Source organism: Chelonia mydas, chromosome 12 (genome assembly GCF_015237465.2).
Source record: "Chelonia mydas isolate rCheMyd1 chromosome 12, rCheMyd1.pri.v2, whole genome shotgun sequence".
Classification (NCBI taxonomy): Eukaryota; Metazoa; Chordata; order Testudines; family Cheloniidae; genus Chelonia; species Chelonia mydas.
The window spans coordinates 6,463,663-6,477,092 of NC_051252.2; the positions used below are offsets into that span (position 1 = coordinate 6,463,663).

General features: G+C 48.0%; 1 protein-coding gene across 14 annotated transcripts in view; it reads left to right on the forward strand.

Moving 5' to 3' along the window:
• Positions 1-13,430, forward strand: part of KIFC3 (kinesin family member C3) — a 49,263-nt gene that overhangs the window by 25,788 nt on the left and 10,045 nt on the right. For 13 of the 14 annotated variants that reach the window (XM_037877544.2, XM_037877542.2, XM_043526289.1 and 10 more), the window contains 11 exons: positions 5,179-5,244; positions 6,029-6,169; positions 6,291-6,530; positions 7,080-7,253; positions 7,637-7,784; positions 8,110-8,240; positions 8,556-8,667; positions 9,251-9,432; positions 9,821-9,925; positions 10,484-10,614; positions 12,914-13,037. In XM_037877544.2, the coding sequence (XP_037733472.1) occupies positions 5,179-5,244; positions 6,029-6,169; positions 6,291-6,530; positions 7,080-7,253; positions 7,637-7,784; positions 8,110-8,240; positions 8,556-8,667; positions 9,251-9,432; positions 9,821-9,925; positions 10,484-10,614; positions 12,914-13,037 (1,554 nt within the window). The remainder of the gene's footprint in view (positions 1-5,178; positions 5,245-6,028; positions 6,170-6,290; positions 6,531-7,079; positions 7,254-7,636; positions 7,785-8,109; positions 8,241-8,555; positions 8,668-9,250; positions 9,433-9,820; positions 9,926-10,483; positions 10,615-12,913; positions 13,038-13,430) is intronic. The other variant, XM_037877541.2, reaches the window with a different exon arrangement.

The following is a 13,430-nucleotide window of genomic DNA, read 5'->3' on the forward strand; positions in this document are numbered from 1 at the left end:
TGCACAGACAATCCAGGAAGTTTTTGGAAAGTGTAGGGGACAATTTCCTGGTGCAAGTGCTGGAGGAACCAACTAGGGGCAGAGCTCTTCTTGATCTGCTGCTCACAAACTGGGAAGAATTAGTAGGGGAAGCAAAAGTGGATGGGAACCTGGGAGGCAGTGACCATGAGATGGTCGAGTTCAGGATCCTGACACAGGGAAGAAAGGAGAGCAGCAGAATACGGACCCTGGACTTCAGAAAAGCAGACTTTGACAACCTCAGGGAACTGATAGGCAGGATCCCTTGGGAGAATAACATGAGGGGGAAAGGAGTCCAGGAGAGCTGGCTGTATTTTAAAGAAGCCTTATTGAGGTTACAGGGACAAACCATCCCGATGTGTAGAAAGAATAGTAAATATGGCAGGCGACCAGCTTGGCTTAACAGTGAAATCTTTGCTGATCTTAAACACAAAAAAGAAGCTTACAAGAAGTGGAAGCTTGGACAAATGACCAGGGAAGAGTAAAAAAATATTGCTCGGGCATGCAGGAGTGAAATCAGGAAGGCCAAATCACACCTGGAGTTGCAGCTAGCAAGAGATGTTAAGAGTAAGAAGAAGGGTTTCTTCAGGTGTGTTAGCAACAAGAAGAAAGTCAAGGAAAGTGTGGGCCCCTTACTGAATGAGGGAGGCAACCTCGTGACAGAGGATGTGGAGAAAGCTAAGGTACTCAATGCTTTTTTTGCCTCTGCCTTCACGAACAAGGTCAGCTCTCAGACTACTGCACTGGGCAGCACAGCATGGGGAGGAGGTGACCAGCCCTCTGTGGAGAAAGAAGTGGTTCGGGACTATTTAGAAAAGCTGGACGAGCACAAGTCCATGGGGCCGGATGCGCTGCATCCGAGAGTGCTAAAGGAATTGGCGGATGTGATTGCAGAGCCATTGGCCATTATCTTTGAAAACTCATGGCGATCGGGGGAGGTCCCAGATGACTGGAAAAAGGCTAATGTAGTGCCCATCTTTAAAAAAGGGAAGAAGGAGGATCATGGGAACTACAGGCCAGTCAACCTCACCTCAGTCCCTGGAAAAATCATGGAGCAGGTCCTCAAGGAATCGATTCTGAAGCACTTAGAGGCGAGGAAAGTGATCAGGAACAGTCAGCATGGATTCACCAAGGGCAAGTCATGCCTGACTAATCTAATTGCCTTCTATGATGAGATAACTGGCTCTGTGGATGAGGGGAAGGCAGTGGACGTGTTATTCCTTGACTTTAGCAAAGCTTTTGACATGGTCTCCCACAGTATTCTTGCCAGCAAGTTAAAGAAGTATGGGCTGGATGAATGGACTATAAGGTGAACAGAAAGCTGGCTAGATTATCGGGCTCAACGGGTAGTGATCAATGGCTCCATGTCTAGTTGGCAGCCGGTATCAAGTGGAGTGCCCCAAGGGTCGGTCCTGGGGCCGGTTTTGTTCAATATCTTCATTAATGATCTGGAGGATGGGGTGGATTGCACCCTCAGCAAGTTTGCAGATGACACTAAACTGGGAGGAGAGGTAGATACACTGCAGGGTAGGGATAGGATACAGAGGGCCCTAGACAAATTAGAGGATTGGGCCAAAAGAAATCTGACGAGGTTCAACAAGGACAAGTGCACTTAGGACGGAAGAATCCCATGCACCGCTATAGACTAGGGACCGAATGGCTAGGCAGCAGTTCTGCAGAAAAGGACCTAGGGGTTACAGTGGACGAGAAGCTGGATATGAGTCAACAGTGTGCCCTTGTTGCCAAGAAGGCCAATGGCATTTTGGGCTGTATAAGGAGGGGCATTGCCAGCAGATCGAGGGATGTGATCGTTCCCCTCTATTCGACATTGGTGAGGCCTCATCTGGAGTACTGTGTCCAGTTTTGGGCCCCACACTACAAGAAGGATGTGGAAAAATTGGAAAATGTCCAGTGGAGGACAACAAAAATGATTAGGGGACTGGAACACATGACTTGAGGAGAGGCTGAGGGAACTGGGATTGTTTAGTCTGCGGAAGAGAAGAATGAGGGGGGATTTGATAGCTGCTTTCAACTACCTGAAAGGGGGTTCCAAAGAGGATGGATCTAGACTGTTCTCAGTGGTACCAGATGACAGAACAAGGAGTAATGGTCTCTAGTTGCAGTGGGGGAGATTTAGGTTGGATATTAGGAAAAACTTTTTCACTAGGAGGGTGTGAAACACTGGAATGCGTTACCAGGGAGGTGGTGGAATCTCCTTCCTTAGAAGTTTTTAAGGTCAGCCTTGACAAAGCCCTGTCTGGGATGATTTAGTTGGGGATTGGTCCTGCTTTGAGCAGGGGGTTGGACTAGATGCCTCCTGAGGTCCCTTCCAACTCTGAGATTCTATGATTCTATGAACACAGAGGTGAGCCAGTCTGAGCCCTGCTCTATGTTACAGAGTTAGGCAGCTTATGTCCACCTAACTCTGTAAGAGTCTACTGTAAAATTTTGCGCCGGCCGACGTAACTCACCCGGGACACCAATTTAATAACTCTGCCTCCACAAGAGGCGTAGCACTTAGGTCGACACAGTATCAGTGTAGACCCTGCGTTGCTTACATCGACCGTTGGTGGCTTTCAGAAGCTGTCCCCACAGTGCTCCACACTTACGGTTAAATCAGTGCAAGCGCTCCTGGTGGGGACGCGCACTGCCCACGCATGGAGAGTCGTGTGGACATGCAAAAGTGATGTAAATACGGTGGTGGTGCTATGGCAATGTAACGTAGGTCAATATAATCTTGTAGTGTGGACATACCCTCATTCCAGCTAAGTATTTGTCAGTGCTCTGTTGAGACATGGAGGCCCGGCATGAGCTGGCACCTGCTTTGCCAGCGTCAGAGGCTTTAGCTCACCTTTTGTGGCTGCTCCAGCACTCTGGCCGATGCTGTTGAAACACAGGTTTTGTCCTGGCTTTATCATAATCCTCTGGGAGTTTGTCAGGCATCTCCTCGCTACCTTAGAGTAACTCAGGTTCCATCCGTGTGTTTGCATTGCTGCCATAACCCTCCCGCTCCTGCCATCCTGGGAGATTGAGAGCTCTGACCATGAGACAGAGCCCAGCGCTCTTGGCTGGCAACAGGAAGCGTTAAATGTTGAACAGAAAGGCTGCCCATCAGACAGTCTCTTAAATATTGAAATCTGGACACTTGCAGCTGTCCTGAGGGTAAACATGATGTGCGTGGTGTAATCGTCTGCAAAAGTCCCCCTTACCGTTTATCACCCTGTTCTGGTCAAATTTAGCCTATTATCCTGCAGGTTGCTTCAGGCAGATAGACAACTGTACCTGTGTGAAGCCCCACTGGAGTCAATGGGGCTCAGCACAGGTGCAGGGGTCTGCCTGTGTGGCTCTCAGACCGTACCGTGTAAGTGCTTTGGGGGCGAGGACGCCGTATTTTGTCTTTAGTGAAGCCACAGCACACAATGGGGGCGCTGTAAAGTCAAAATAATGGGCTCCTGTGGTGTAGCTGGTGTGACATCTCTGAGACTGCACTGCAGCGGTTCAGGTTAGTCATTTTTTCCAGTGGATTTCCTTGTCTGACACCGATAGAAGAATAGGACCAGGTAGAGCAGAGAACTAAGTGAGAGCTCTGCAGAAATCCCGTACGTTTTGCCAAAATCCCTCACTTCTCTTGTTCATCGGTATGAAGATGGGTACATTAGTAACGTCCAGCCAGGGCTTAATCTGTAATGAAAGAGTTGCCGCAGCTCGAGCGATTTTTTTTACATTCGTAACAGATGCAGCAAGCCCAGAGGTGCCGGGGCTATGGACTGCCAAGCTGCCAGGTGCTGGGGCTCCGTCCTAGCAAGGCCTGGGACAAATTAAGCACTGCCTACAGACTTCGATCTACTGTATCCCTGGAGCAGATATCCCTTACACACATGGAAGGAGAACGGTGTGCTGTACACGGAAAAAAATATTCTTTGACGTCTGTTTAGGAGGATTCTCCTTCACGAACCTCACCATATAAAAGGAATTTAAAAGCCACTGCGAGAAAAAAAAAGTAATAGACATCTTCCTAGAAGAAAAAGCAAAAAGTGCCAGAAGCTGGGAATGGGAGACAGGGGATGGATCACTTGATGATTCCCTGTTCTGTTCATTCCCTCTGGGGCACCTGGCACTGGCCACTGTTGGAAGACAGGACACTGGGCTAGACGGACCTTTGGTCTGACTCAGTATGGTCGTTTTTATGATACAGGAAAGCAAAGACCCCTGGCGAGGAGGGGACGATTTGATCTCTGAGCACAGTGGGGTGGAAGATTTCTCCAATAAGAAACAACATTTTTTACCCATTAAAGTTTCTCCCAAGAGTTGGTGAAAGAATGGAGGACAAGCTGTCAAAATGCTCATGTGGTAGAGGAGGTTACCTGAAAAAAAAATCTTTTTTTATTTTTAATCCTCAAACGTGCATTGAGGCAAAAAATGAGTATTTGGTGTGGGTAGCACTCAAATGTGCAAGCAAATTATCAGAGGAAATGGGATGAAACTGAGCAAAGAAAACTTTTGCTGAATATCAGGAAATAGTCCTAACAGTGTGGTCTCAGTCTGAGGAATGATTTGCTCCAGGGCAGTGGTGGGGGGCCCATTATTTGGAACTAAAACTGGATTGGAGAAGATACTGCCAGGTATCTGCGCTGATCGCAGGTGTGGAGTAAGGGACCAAATAAGTCTATTTCCTTTCCAGCTTGAATCTTTTTATGTTCCCACTTTCTGTTGATGTTTTCAGTGGCAGCTCACAGTTAGCCAGGGCTGCTGTGTACCCAGTTCTCTCCAGAAAAGCTGCCTACATGGTATTCTACAGTCATATTAGCAGAAATAAAGAGAGCGCGTTGCTTGTCTGATGAATAGCACCCCATGTAATTTGGGGATTGCTGGTGTGGTTCGTTGTCTTCTCAGGGCCAGCTTGGTAGTCTTGGACATTGCTTTCTCTGGGGTGGGGGGTTCCGCAACTCGTAACTACCCAGTCTATCGGTCTGGCTCTGTGTGGCTTGTAGGAAATTCATGATTTTTCCCTCTGGGCCTTAAAGCCCCTTATTTTTGTGCCGGAGCATTGCAGCTTCAAGTGAAGCTGTGTGTAATTTGAGCTGGTGTGTGTTGGGAGGAGGTGTTTGTGGTCAAAATAAAAAGGGGACCAGCCTAGTCAACTTGTGCCTGTGTTGACAGGTTGAAAATCTGAAGGGGAAACTCCTGGATCAAGCTCAGGAAGTGAACAGACTCCATTCTGAGTTGGTGAGCCCTTGGAAACTTATCTGTTTTTTATATCTGTATTACATGTGTTTTTCCCCTGAGGAAATGGTTACATTCTTGGTTGAAGTTGTTGGTTCCTTAGTATTTTACATATGAGACAGTAAAACAGGGAGAGAAAAGAAAGAAATCTCAGTGCAGATTGGGATTGTTTAGAAGCCTAAGGGTGATGAATGAAATACTCCCAGAACCATAGGTTTGACCCAGATGGATTTGGGCCAACCTGAGGTAGATGAATTGAAGTCCATTAAGTTATATGGGAGTTTGTCCAATGCAGCCTTAAAACAGAGGCCCTGGCACTCTTCTCCATAGCAGGAGTTTGCTGCTGGTGTCCTTGGACAAAATTTCCCATGCCACTATTATTGTGGTATTCACTGGCTGCATTCTACCCTTCACCCCAGAGATGGCTGCATTTCAGGAGTACCATATGTGTACCGGTTTCAGAGTAGCAGCCGTGTTAGTCTGTATTCGCAAAAAGAAAAGGAGGACTTGTGGCACCTTAGAGACTAACCAATTTATTTGAGCATTGTTAGTCTCTAAGGTGCAACAAGTCCTCCTTTTCTTCATATGTGTATAGTGTGTGAAAAATGTAGAATCCTTAATTATTATTAAAGATACTGTGCCAAATCCTGTTCTTTCTTTTATTGGTGCAACTCCACTGAAGTCAAATGCATTGCATGGGTATAGGGAGAGAGCAGAATTTGACCCACTGACTGAAAGTAAAATATTGGGTTAAAAAACACTCTGTCCCCTCTTCTGCCCTTTTCAGGGTGGCACTGACTTGGAAAAGCACCGGGATCTGCTCATTGCAGAGAACGAGCACCTAAAGCAAGACATGAAGTCATGTGAGGCGGAGCTGCAGAAGCTGAAGAAGCAGCATGTGAAATGCATTGACTGTGAACACATCCAGGTAGCGAGATCCCGAGGGTGGGGAGTGCAGACAGAGCTTTTCATTATGTATCATGTGCTTGCTGCCTGCTGATCACATGAAACCTGGCTTCCTCTCCCCCCTCTCCCAACCTGGTTTGCAGGAGAATGCGAGGCTGCAAGAAAGGTTGGCCCAGCTGCAGCTGGAGGTGGAGGAGGCGAAAGGGAGGCTGTCGGAGCTGGACTTGGAAGTGCAACAGAAGACCAATCGCCTGGCAGAGGTAGAGCTGCGCTTGAAGGACTCCCTTGCAGAGAAGGCTGAGGAGGAGGAGCGACTCAGCAGGAGGCTGCGGGACAGTCAGGAGACTATAGCTAGCTTGAAAGCCCAACCCCAGCAGATAAAGGTGAGATGGAACAAATCATTTATGCAGGGCGATTCCTATTGATCGTTCTGCCCATTTGCTGTTATAAATCCACGCAGAATGCATGCCTTTACATTTTGTTTAGAGCGAAAGGGCCAAACTCTGCCAGGCTTTCTCCCCTATTAACCCCTTGATATCAAAAGGGGTATAAAATGGGCTGGCCCTTGACTCAGAGAATCTAGGAGGAGCTTGCAGGCGGTTTGAATACTGTTTGTTGTTTGTCTGTAGCTTATACAGAATCCTGGCAGCGTACAAAGTGCTTAGGGTAGGTGAAATCTGTCATATAAATAAGAGTCCCAGCTTTGTGCGCTGAAGATGCCACTGCCTGTTTAAAGTTCTGGTAAATCCGTAATGGTGGTTCTGCAGACCTGCACTGAGCTCCAAAGGACTTGCCGGTTTCATCTGGTCCTTGTGGGTAAACTTCCTTGAAAATTCAGTGGGGAATGCCTTTGATTCGGCCAAGGCCGTGTCTGTCCCAGGCCTGATAGTGGGGAGTTTCTCAAGTGCTTGTGTTGGGAATTTTTTTTGTAGTATATCATCAAAACGGTGGAAGTGGAGTCATCCAAGACAAAGCAGGCTCTGTGTGAGACCCAGTCACGGAATCAGTATTTGCAGGAGCAAGTGGGGATGCAGAGACAGGTGCTAAAGGAGATGGAACAGCAACTACAGAAGTCGGAGAAGACTGCAGCCCAGCTCAGAGCCCAGGTAACCAGTACTGCACAGAGAAGGGGAAAATATACAATGCGTGGGTGGAAAAGGAGAGAAAAACAGCTACAAAGGAACATAGCAAACTGCATCCAACCTCAGAGCTCAGGTCCCTGGGTCACACAGGGAACGTACATGGGAACAACTTGAAGACGTTCCATTGGTCACATTACTCCTTGTTCAATGGCCCTTTTTGATTGACTGTTTCTGACTTACTCACCTAGCCCCATGGTACAAGTAAAAGAATTTTAACAAACTCTAATAAGAGTTGGCATGAAATATTGGGTGGGTGGGTGGGTGAGTGAGTCAGTCCTGCTGGGCTTGGCCTTTGTGATGCTGTTTTTTGTCACAGAGTCATAACTCCAGTTTGGGTCCCTTCCTAGATTATGATGTATGAGTCTGAACTGGAGCAGACACATGGACAGATGCTGGAGGAGATGCAGAACATGGAAGATGACAAGAACCGGGCCATTGAAGAGGCATTTGCACGAGCTCAAGTAGAAATGAAAGCTGTGCATGAGAACCTGGCAGGTGAGGAACAGGGGAAGCAAGTCCCAAAACAACCTGACGAGGGTGGGTGGTACAGGTACTGGGGAATGTAGCTTTCCAGGTGATGCTACACATTCTCATTTGCACCAGGACTTCCTTTGGAGTTACGAGAGGAAAGCCACACTTGGATTTAGAAATGCCCAGCAGCGTTAGTGAATCCTCCCCACATCTCTGCCATCTGCTCTGTTGGTAGTTTGAGTTCAGACCTACACTTCCAAGTGAAGGCTCCAAACAGGAGAAGGGCTTTATCACCTTCAAGGTGGGATCTTAATGTGAGGATTATCAATTGTCTTATGTTTGTTTGCAGGGGTCCGGACAAACCTTCTCACACTACAGCCAGCACTCCGCACCCTTACCAATGATTACAACAGCCTGAAACGGCAGGTCCGAGACTTCCCCCTGCTACTGCAGGAAGCTCTGCGGAATGCCAAGGCAGAGGTGAGCGTGGCAGGAGAATCCTTGCTCTGCGGTAGAGCAGGACCTAACGCTGTCGCTTTGATTCTGCCACAATTAGATTTGCACAGTGAGCATGAAGGAGACAGATGCTCTTTGATTCTCTGCCACGGGAACATCCCCCATGTTTCCCTTGTTAGATTCCTTTTCTAGTTCCTGCACTGTGAAAGAGAAGTGTGTGTGCGTGTGTGTGTGAAAGAGGGGGTGTGTGTGTGTGTATGTGTGGGTAGCATGCTGTGGTGGGGGTTCGCCATACTTCGATTTTTTCCCCTCTCATAATTCGTGTCTCCTCCTCTTCAGATTGGACAAGCCATTGAGGAGGTGAACAGCACAAATCGGGAGCTACTCAGGAAATACCGCCGGGAGCTGCAACTCCGGAAAAAATGTCACAACGAACTGGTGCGGCTGAAAGGTGTGTGTGTGTGTGTGTGAGATATTATTTAGACAGCAATGTAGGGCAGATCTTTTCGGTGGGTGACATTAATGCAGCTGTAGGGCAGAGACTTCCCACTTCAAGCTTGTGATTGGACTGAAGTTAGACATGTGTTCAGGCGTGAGGCTGGGATCGTTGGTTCTGGGGACCCTACCCATAAGGGCAATAACAAAAGCTTCAGCATTTCTTTCGCACAGTAACCTATTGTGGTCTGTCTCCAGATCACCGTGGTTTCACTGTGTTCTACTAGGGACATGATTCGTGGCCTGCTGCAGACAACAGTGTCTTGTGACTCCACCCATGCACGCGTCACATATTCTGTGCGGGGCTCTAGCAAAACGTCTGTCCTGTGGGAAGTCCGCATGATCTGGCTGGTGGTCTTGGAGCATGTTACTCTAAGTCTCCACCTTTGGGATCTGGAGTTGCAGAAGAGAATGCGAGCAGTGAAGTTGATGGTGTTAAGCATCTTCACTGTCTGATGCCCTTTGATAAGAGATAAGTGGTGGGAAGGTTGATCGAGAGCTTGTCTCTGTGTTTTAGTCTGTATTTTTGTCTTATAAAGGAAATATCCGTGTGTTTGGCCGAGTCCGGCCAATAACTAAAGAGGATGGGGAAGGGCCTGAAGCAGCCAACTCAGTGACCTTTGACCCTGACGACGATGCTATCTTGCACCTGATGCACAAGGGGAAGCAGGTGTCATTTGAACTGGACAAGGTCTTCTCCCCACAGGCAACACAGCAAGATGTAAGTATATCCACTTGTGTCTGTACCGGTACATTAGCATGGACTTCCACCTCAAGAGAAAGGTGTGTGTCAACATGAGTATACACATAGTTATTTCATAAGGGCGCAGATCACTCACAGGTCCCTGATTTTGTAGGGGAAGGATGGAGAAGAGAAGGTAAAGCAACTCTTTCCTCCAAAGGAGCAATAAGCAGGCAGAGTAGAACTCGAGTAGACTTGAGAGCTGTATCTCTGCTCACCCAATGATATGCAATAAATTAATGTAGAAACGAGAGATTCCAGCACAGCCAGTCAATCCCAAGTGTAATCTGTATGAGAGGCGCAGCAGGGAGAGTGGTTATGCTGGGGTGTCAGATATTGCTCATTTTTATTTCTTTCCCATTGGCAGGTATTCCAGGAAGTTCAGGCCCTGATCACATCCTGTATTGATGGCTACAATGTCTGTATATTTGCCTATGGACAGACAGGTGCAGGCAAGACATATACAATGGAGGTAAATTTCCCCTTCTCGCCTTTTCTCTCTCTATCTCCCTCCATCTTCCCTTTCAGCTTGTCTTCTTGCTTTGCTTCCTGTATTCTACGGCTCAGTGTCATCATTTCTTGAGGAAGGGTGAGGGTAGATTGATCCCTAGATCACTGTATGTAACGGCTATGGTCATGGGTAAATGTGTGTAAATTCCCCCTTTGTCACGGTGACCAAGAATGATGTTCCCTGATTAACCATGCACAGCAGCCCTGACTATGCGTCTTCCAAGTTGGTAACAAACCTCACAATGCCAACAGCAGAACAGTCTGAAGAAGAAGGTTGAAACCTGGTTGTTTTGCAACCTTCTGGCTGTTCCCCTTCTCTTCCGTGAGCGTGGGAGGTGGATCTTGGTGATTCCACAGTGAATCATGGATGCCTGTTCCAAGCTTTGTCGTGGTGTAATATCCTACCGGTGTCCTCACAACTGCACACCATATGGGCTCAGTGGTGAGTCTTGTGTCAGTCACTCTGTCACACCTTTCTCTCCATTGATGTCACATGTGAGATTTTTTTCGTGATCATCAGGGAACTCCTGAAAACCCAGGAATCAACCAGCGAGCTCTCCAGCTGCTCTTCTCCGAGGTGCAGAGGAAAGCGTCTGACTGGGGCTACACTATCACTGTCAGTGTGGCGGAGATTTACAATGAGGCGCTCAGGTAACAGGAAGGGAGCCTGGGAGGGATGGGAGTCTGTAGGAAAGCTTGAGTGTGGGATGTCTGTGTCCCTTAATGGGTGACACGGAGTGTGTGCCCTGAGTCACCCTGCAAAGGCAAGGGCAATCTGTCCTGGTGCTCCTCCAGGGCAAGGTGGCTCCGCACTGCACGTGGGCAGGGCTGGGCATAAATGACACACCTGAACTCTGAACCAGGCTGTCTATTGTCGGTGTAAGAAGAACAGGAGGACTTGTGGCACCTTAGAGACTAACCAATGTATTTGAGCATAAGCTTCTGTGAGCTACAGCTCACTTCATCGGATGCATTCAGTGGAAAATACAGTGGGGAGATTAATATACACAGAGAACTTGAAACAATGGGTGTTACCATACCCACTGTAACCAGAGTGATCAGGTAAGGTGAGCTATTACCAGCGGGGGGGGGGGGGGGGGGGGGGGCTTTTGTAGTGATAATCAAGGTGGGCCATTTCCAGCAGTTGACAAGACTGTCTGAGGAACTGTGGGGGGTGGGTGGGGGGGAATAAACATGGGGAAATAGTTTTACTTTGTGTAATGACACATCCACTCCCAGTCTCTATTCAAGCCTAAGTTAATGGTGTCCAGTTTGCAAATTAATTCCAATTCAGCAGTATCTCGTTGGAGTCTGTTTTTGAAGTTTTTTTTTGTTTATTTCCCCCCCCCCCACACACACACTGTTCCTCACATGTTCTTGTCAACTGCTGGAAATGGCCCACCTTGATTATCACTACAAAAGGTTTTTTTTCTCTCCTGCTGGTAATAGCTCACCTTACCTGATCACTCTGGTTACAGTGTGTACGGTAACACCCATTGTTTCATGTTCTCTGTGTATATAAAATCTCCCCACTGTATTTTCCACTGCATGCATCCGATGAAGTGAGCTGTAGCTCACCGAAGCTTATGCTCTAATAAATTTGTTAGTCTCTAAGGTGCCACAAGTACTCCTGTTCTTTTTGCGGATACAGACTAACACGGCTGCTACTCTGGAACCTATTTTCGTTATGTTTACCAGGGAGTTTACTTGTAGTGCTTAGGCTGGGAAATTCTTAATGGCTGAAAAAGCAGGTTCGCTTCATATATCTCTCCTCCTCCAACTTGTCTAGTGTACGGTCTCTTCTCTCCCATGTACAGGTAATTGAGAAGCATATGGTGTCTCCAAAATCTTAAACTACCACATTGATCCTGGGCTGTACATTCTGTTTTTGATGTGTGCTCCAATCCCCTAGCTTTAGCGGGCTCGGGGATTTTTCTCAGCACACAGGGCTTTCAGAACTCCTGCCTGGAATTCTTTCCAAGCCTTGGGTTCCTAGAATGCCTTCTGTTTCTGTGGCCTCTCGCTCATGCCAACACCTGTTAAAACATCAGCCAGCAATCAGACTGTATTTTTCCCCTTCATGCTTTCGCTCTCTGCCTCCTCATTTTCCGCTAATGGATGTGGAAACCCCAACAAGCTTTAATTGGAAGCTCTTTTACATTAACATTCTCTGCCTGTGTTTTGTGCCTTTGGCACTTTGGTTGTTACGTTTGGAAACTGTGAGCTACGGTCTCAAAGAATGAGAAGCATTTTCCTCCAGTGAATTCTTCTTCTTGTCTCCTTCAGGAGTAGGGTTGCGGGTGGGAATGGAGCATAGAAGTGTGGCAGCAAAGACACTGGAAAAATGACTTAATTATACAGCAACTGGGTAGGTTGAACCTGAGACGGAGACTATCAGTTGTTGAGATAATAAAAGCTGCAAACCAGGCATGAGTCAGATTAGGTGGAAACAGGGGATTGGAACTTCTGAATGTGGATCTGTTTGGGGCGCTATACGGATGGGTTGTGTTACATTCCTGACAGACAAATAACACACACACAGAAAATAGAAGAGCTGAGACTATAAATAGACGAGGAAGCATCCAGTGGGAAATGATTCCTCTGAAAATCGTATAGCTGGTGTCGCTAGTATTTAGTCTGTCCTTGTTCACCCAAAACCAATGAAAAGGTTTTGTGGGCAAGAGTTGGGGTAAGCATGCTTGAGGAGAGATCCTGGCTTCCAACAGCTGGAAAAAGCTTGTCCTGTCTAGGTCATAAACCAGACCACTGGCAGAGCAGAGCAGAGCATGGGAGCCTGGCCTGCCACGGGCTGTAGTTTCCTAGGTGGGGACATTAGTTCAGGGGTGGTCAGGCTGAAAGGCCTCATATCTTTCACCTTTGTAAGTCGCTAGTGTAGGGAACAGAAAATGACACGAGTCTGAGGGGAGGGTCACCTTACCCGTCTTTACAGGGACTTGCTTGGGAAGGAGCCTCAGGAGAAGCTGGACATCAAACTGTGCCCGGATGGCAGCGGGCAGCTGTATGTACCAGGACTGACTGAGTTCCAGGTGCGAAGTGTGGAGGATATTAACAAGGTAAAAACATCCCGAGAGATGGAGAAACCAGGAGGGGAAGGGCAGCGATGGTACCTAGTAGATGGGGTGAACCAGCTGGGGGATCACCTACTGGGATGGGGTTAACTGTCCTGTGCATTAGCGAGACTTACTCAAGTTCTTCTCTTATGAACAGACCAGCTGCTGGAGCAGTGGTCGCAGCACAGGGACAAGAGGATGCAAATGCCTCATCTCTCCACACATAAGATCAGGGCCGTCCCTAGGGGGTGCGGGGCCTGGGACAATCCCCCCACTCCCTCTGGCCCAGGCCCTGCCCCCACTCCACCCCTTCCCCCAATCCCAGGCCCCACCTCTTCCCGCTCCTGCTCCACCCCACCCTGCCCCACCCCCTTCCCGCCCCCACTCCACCCCTTC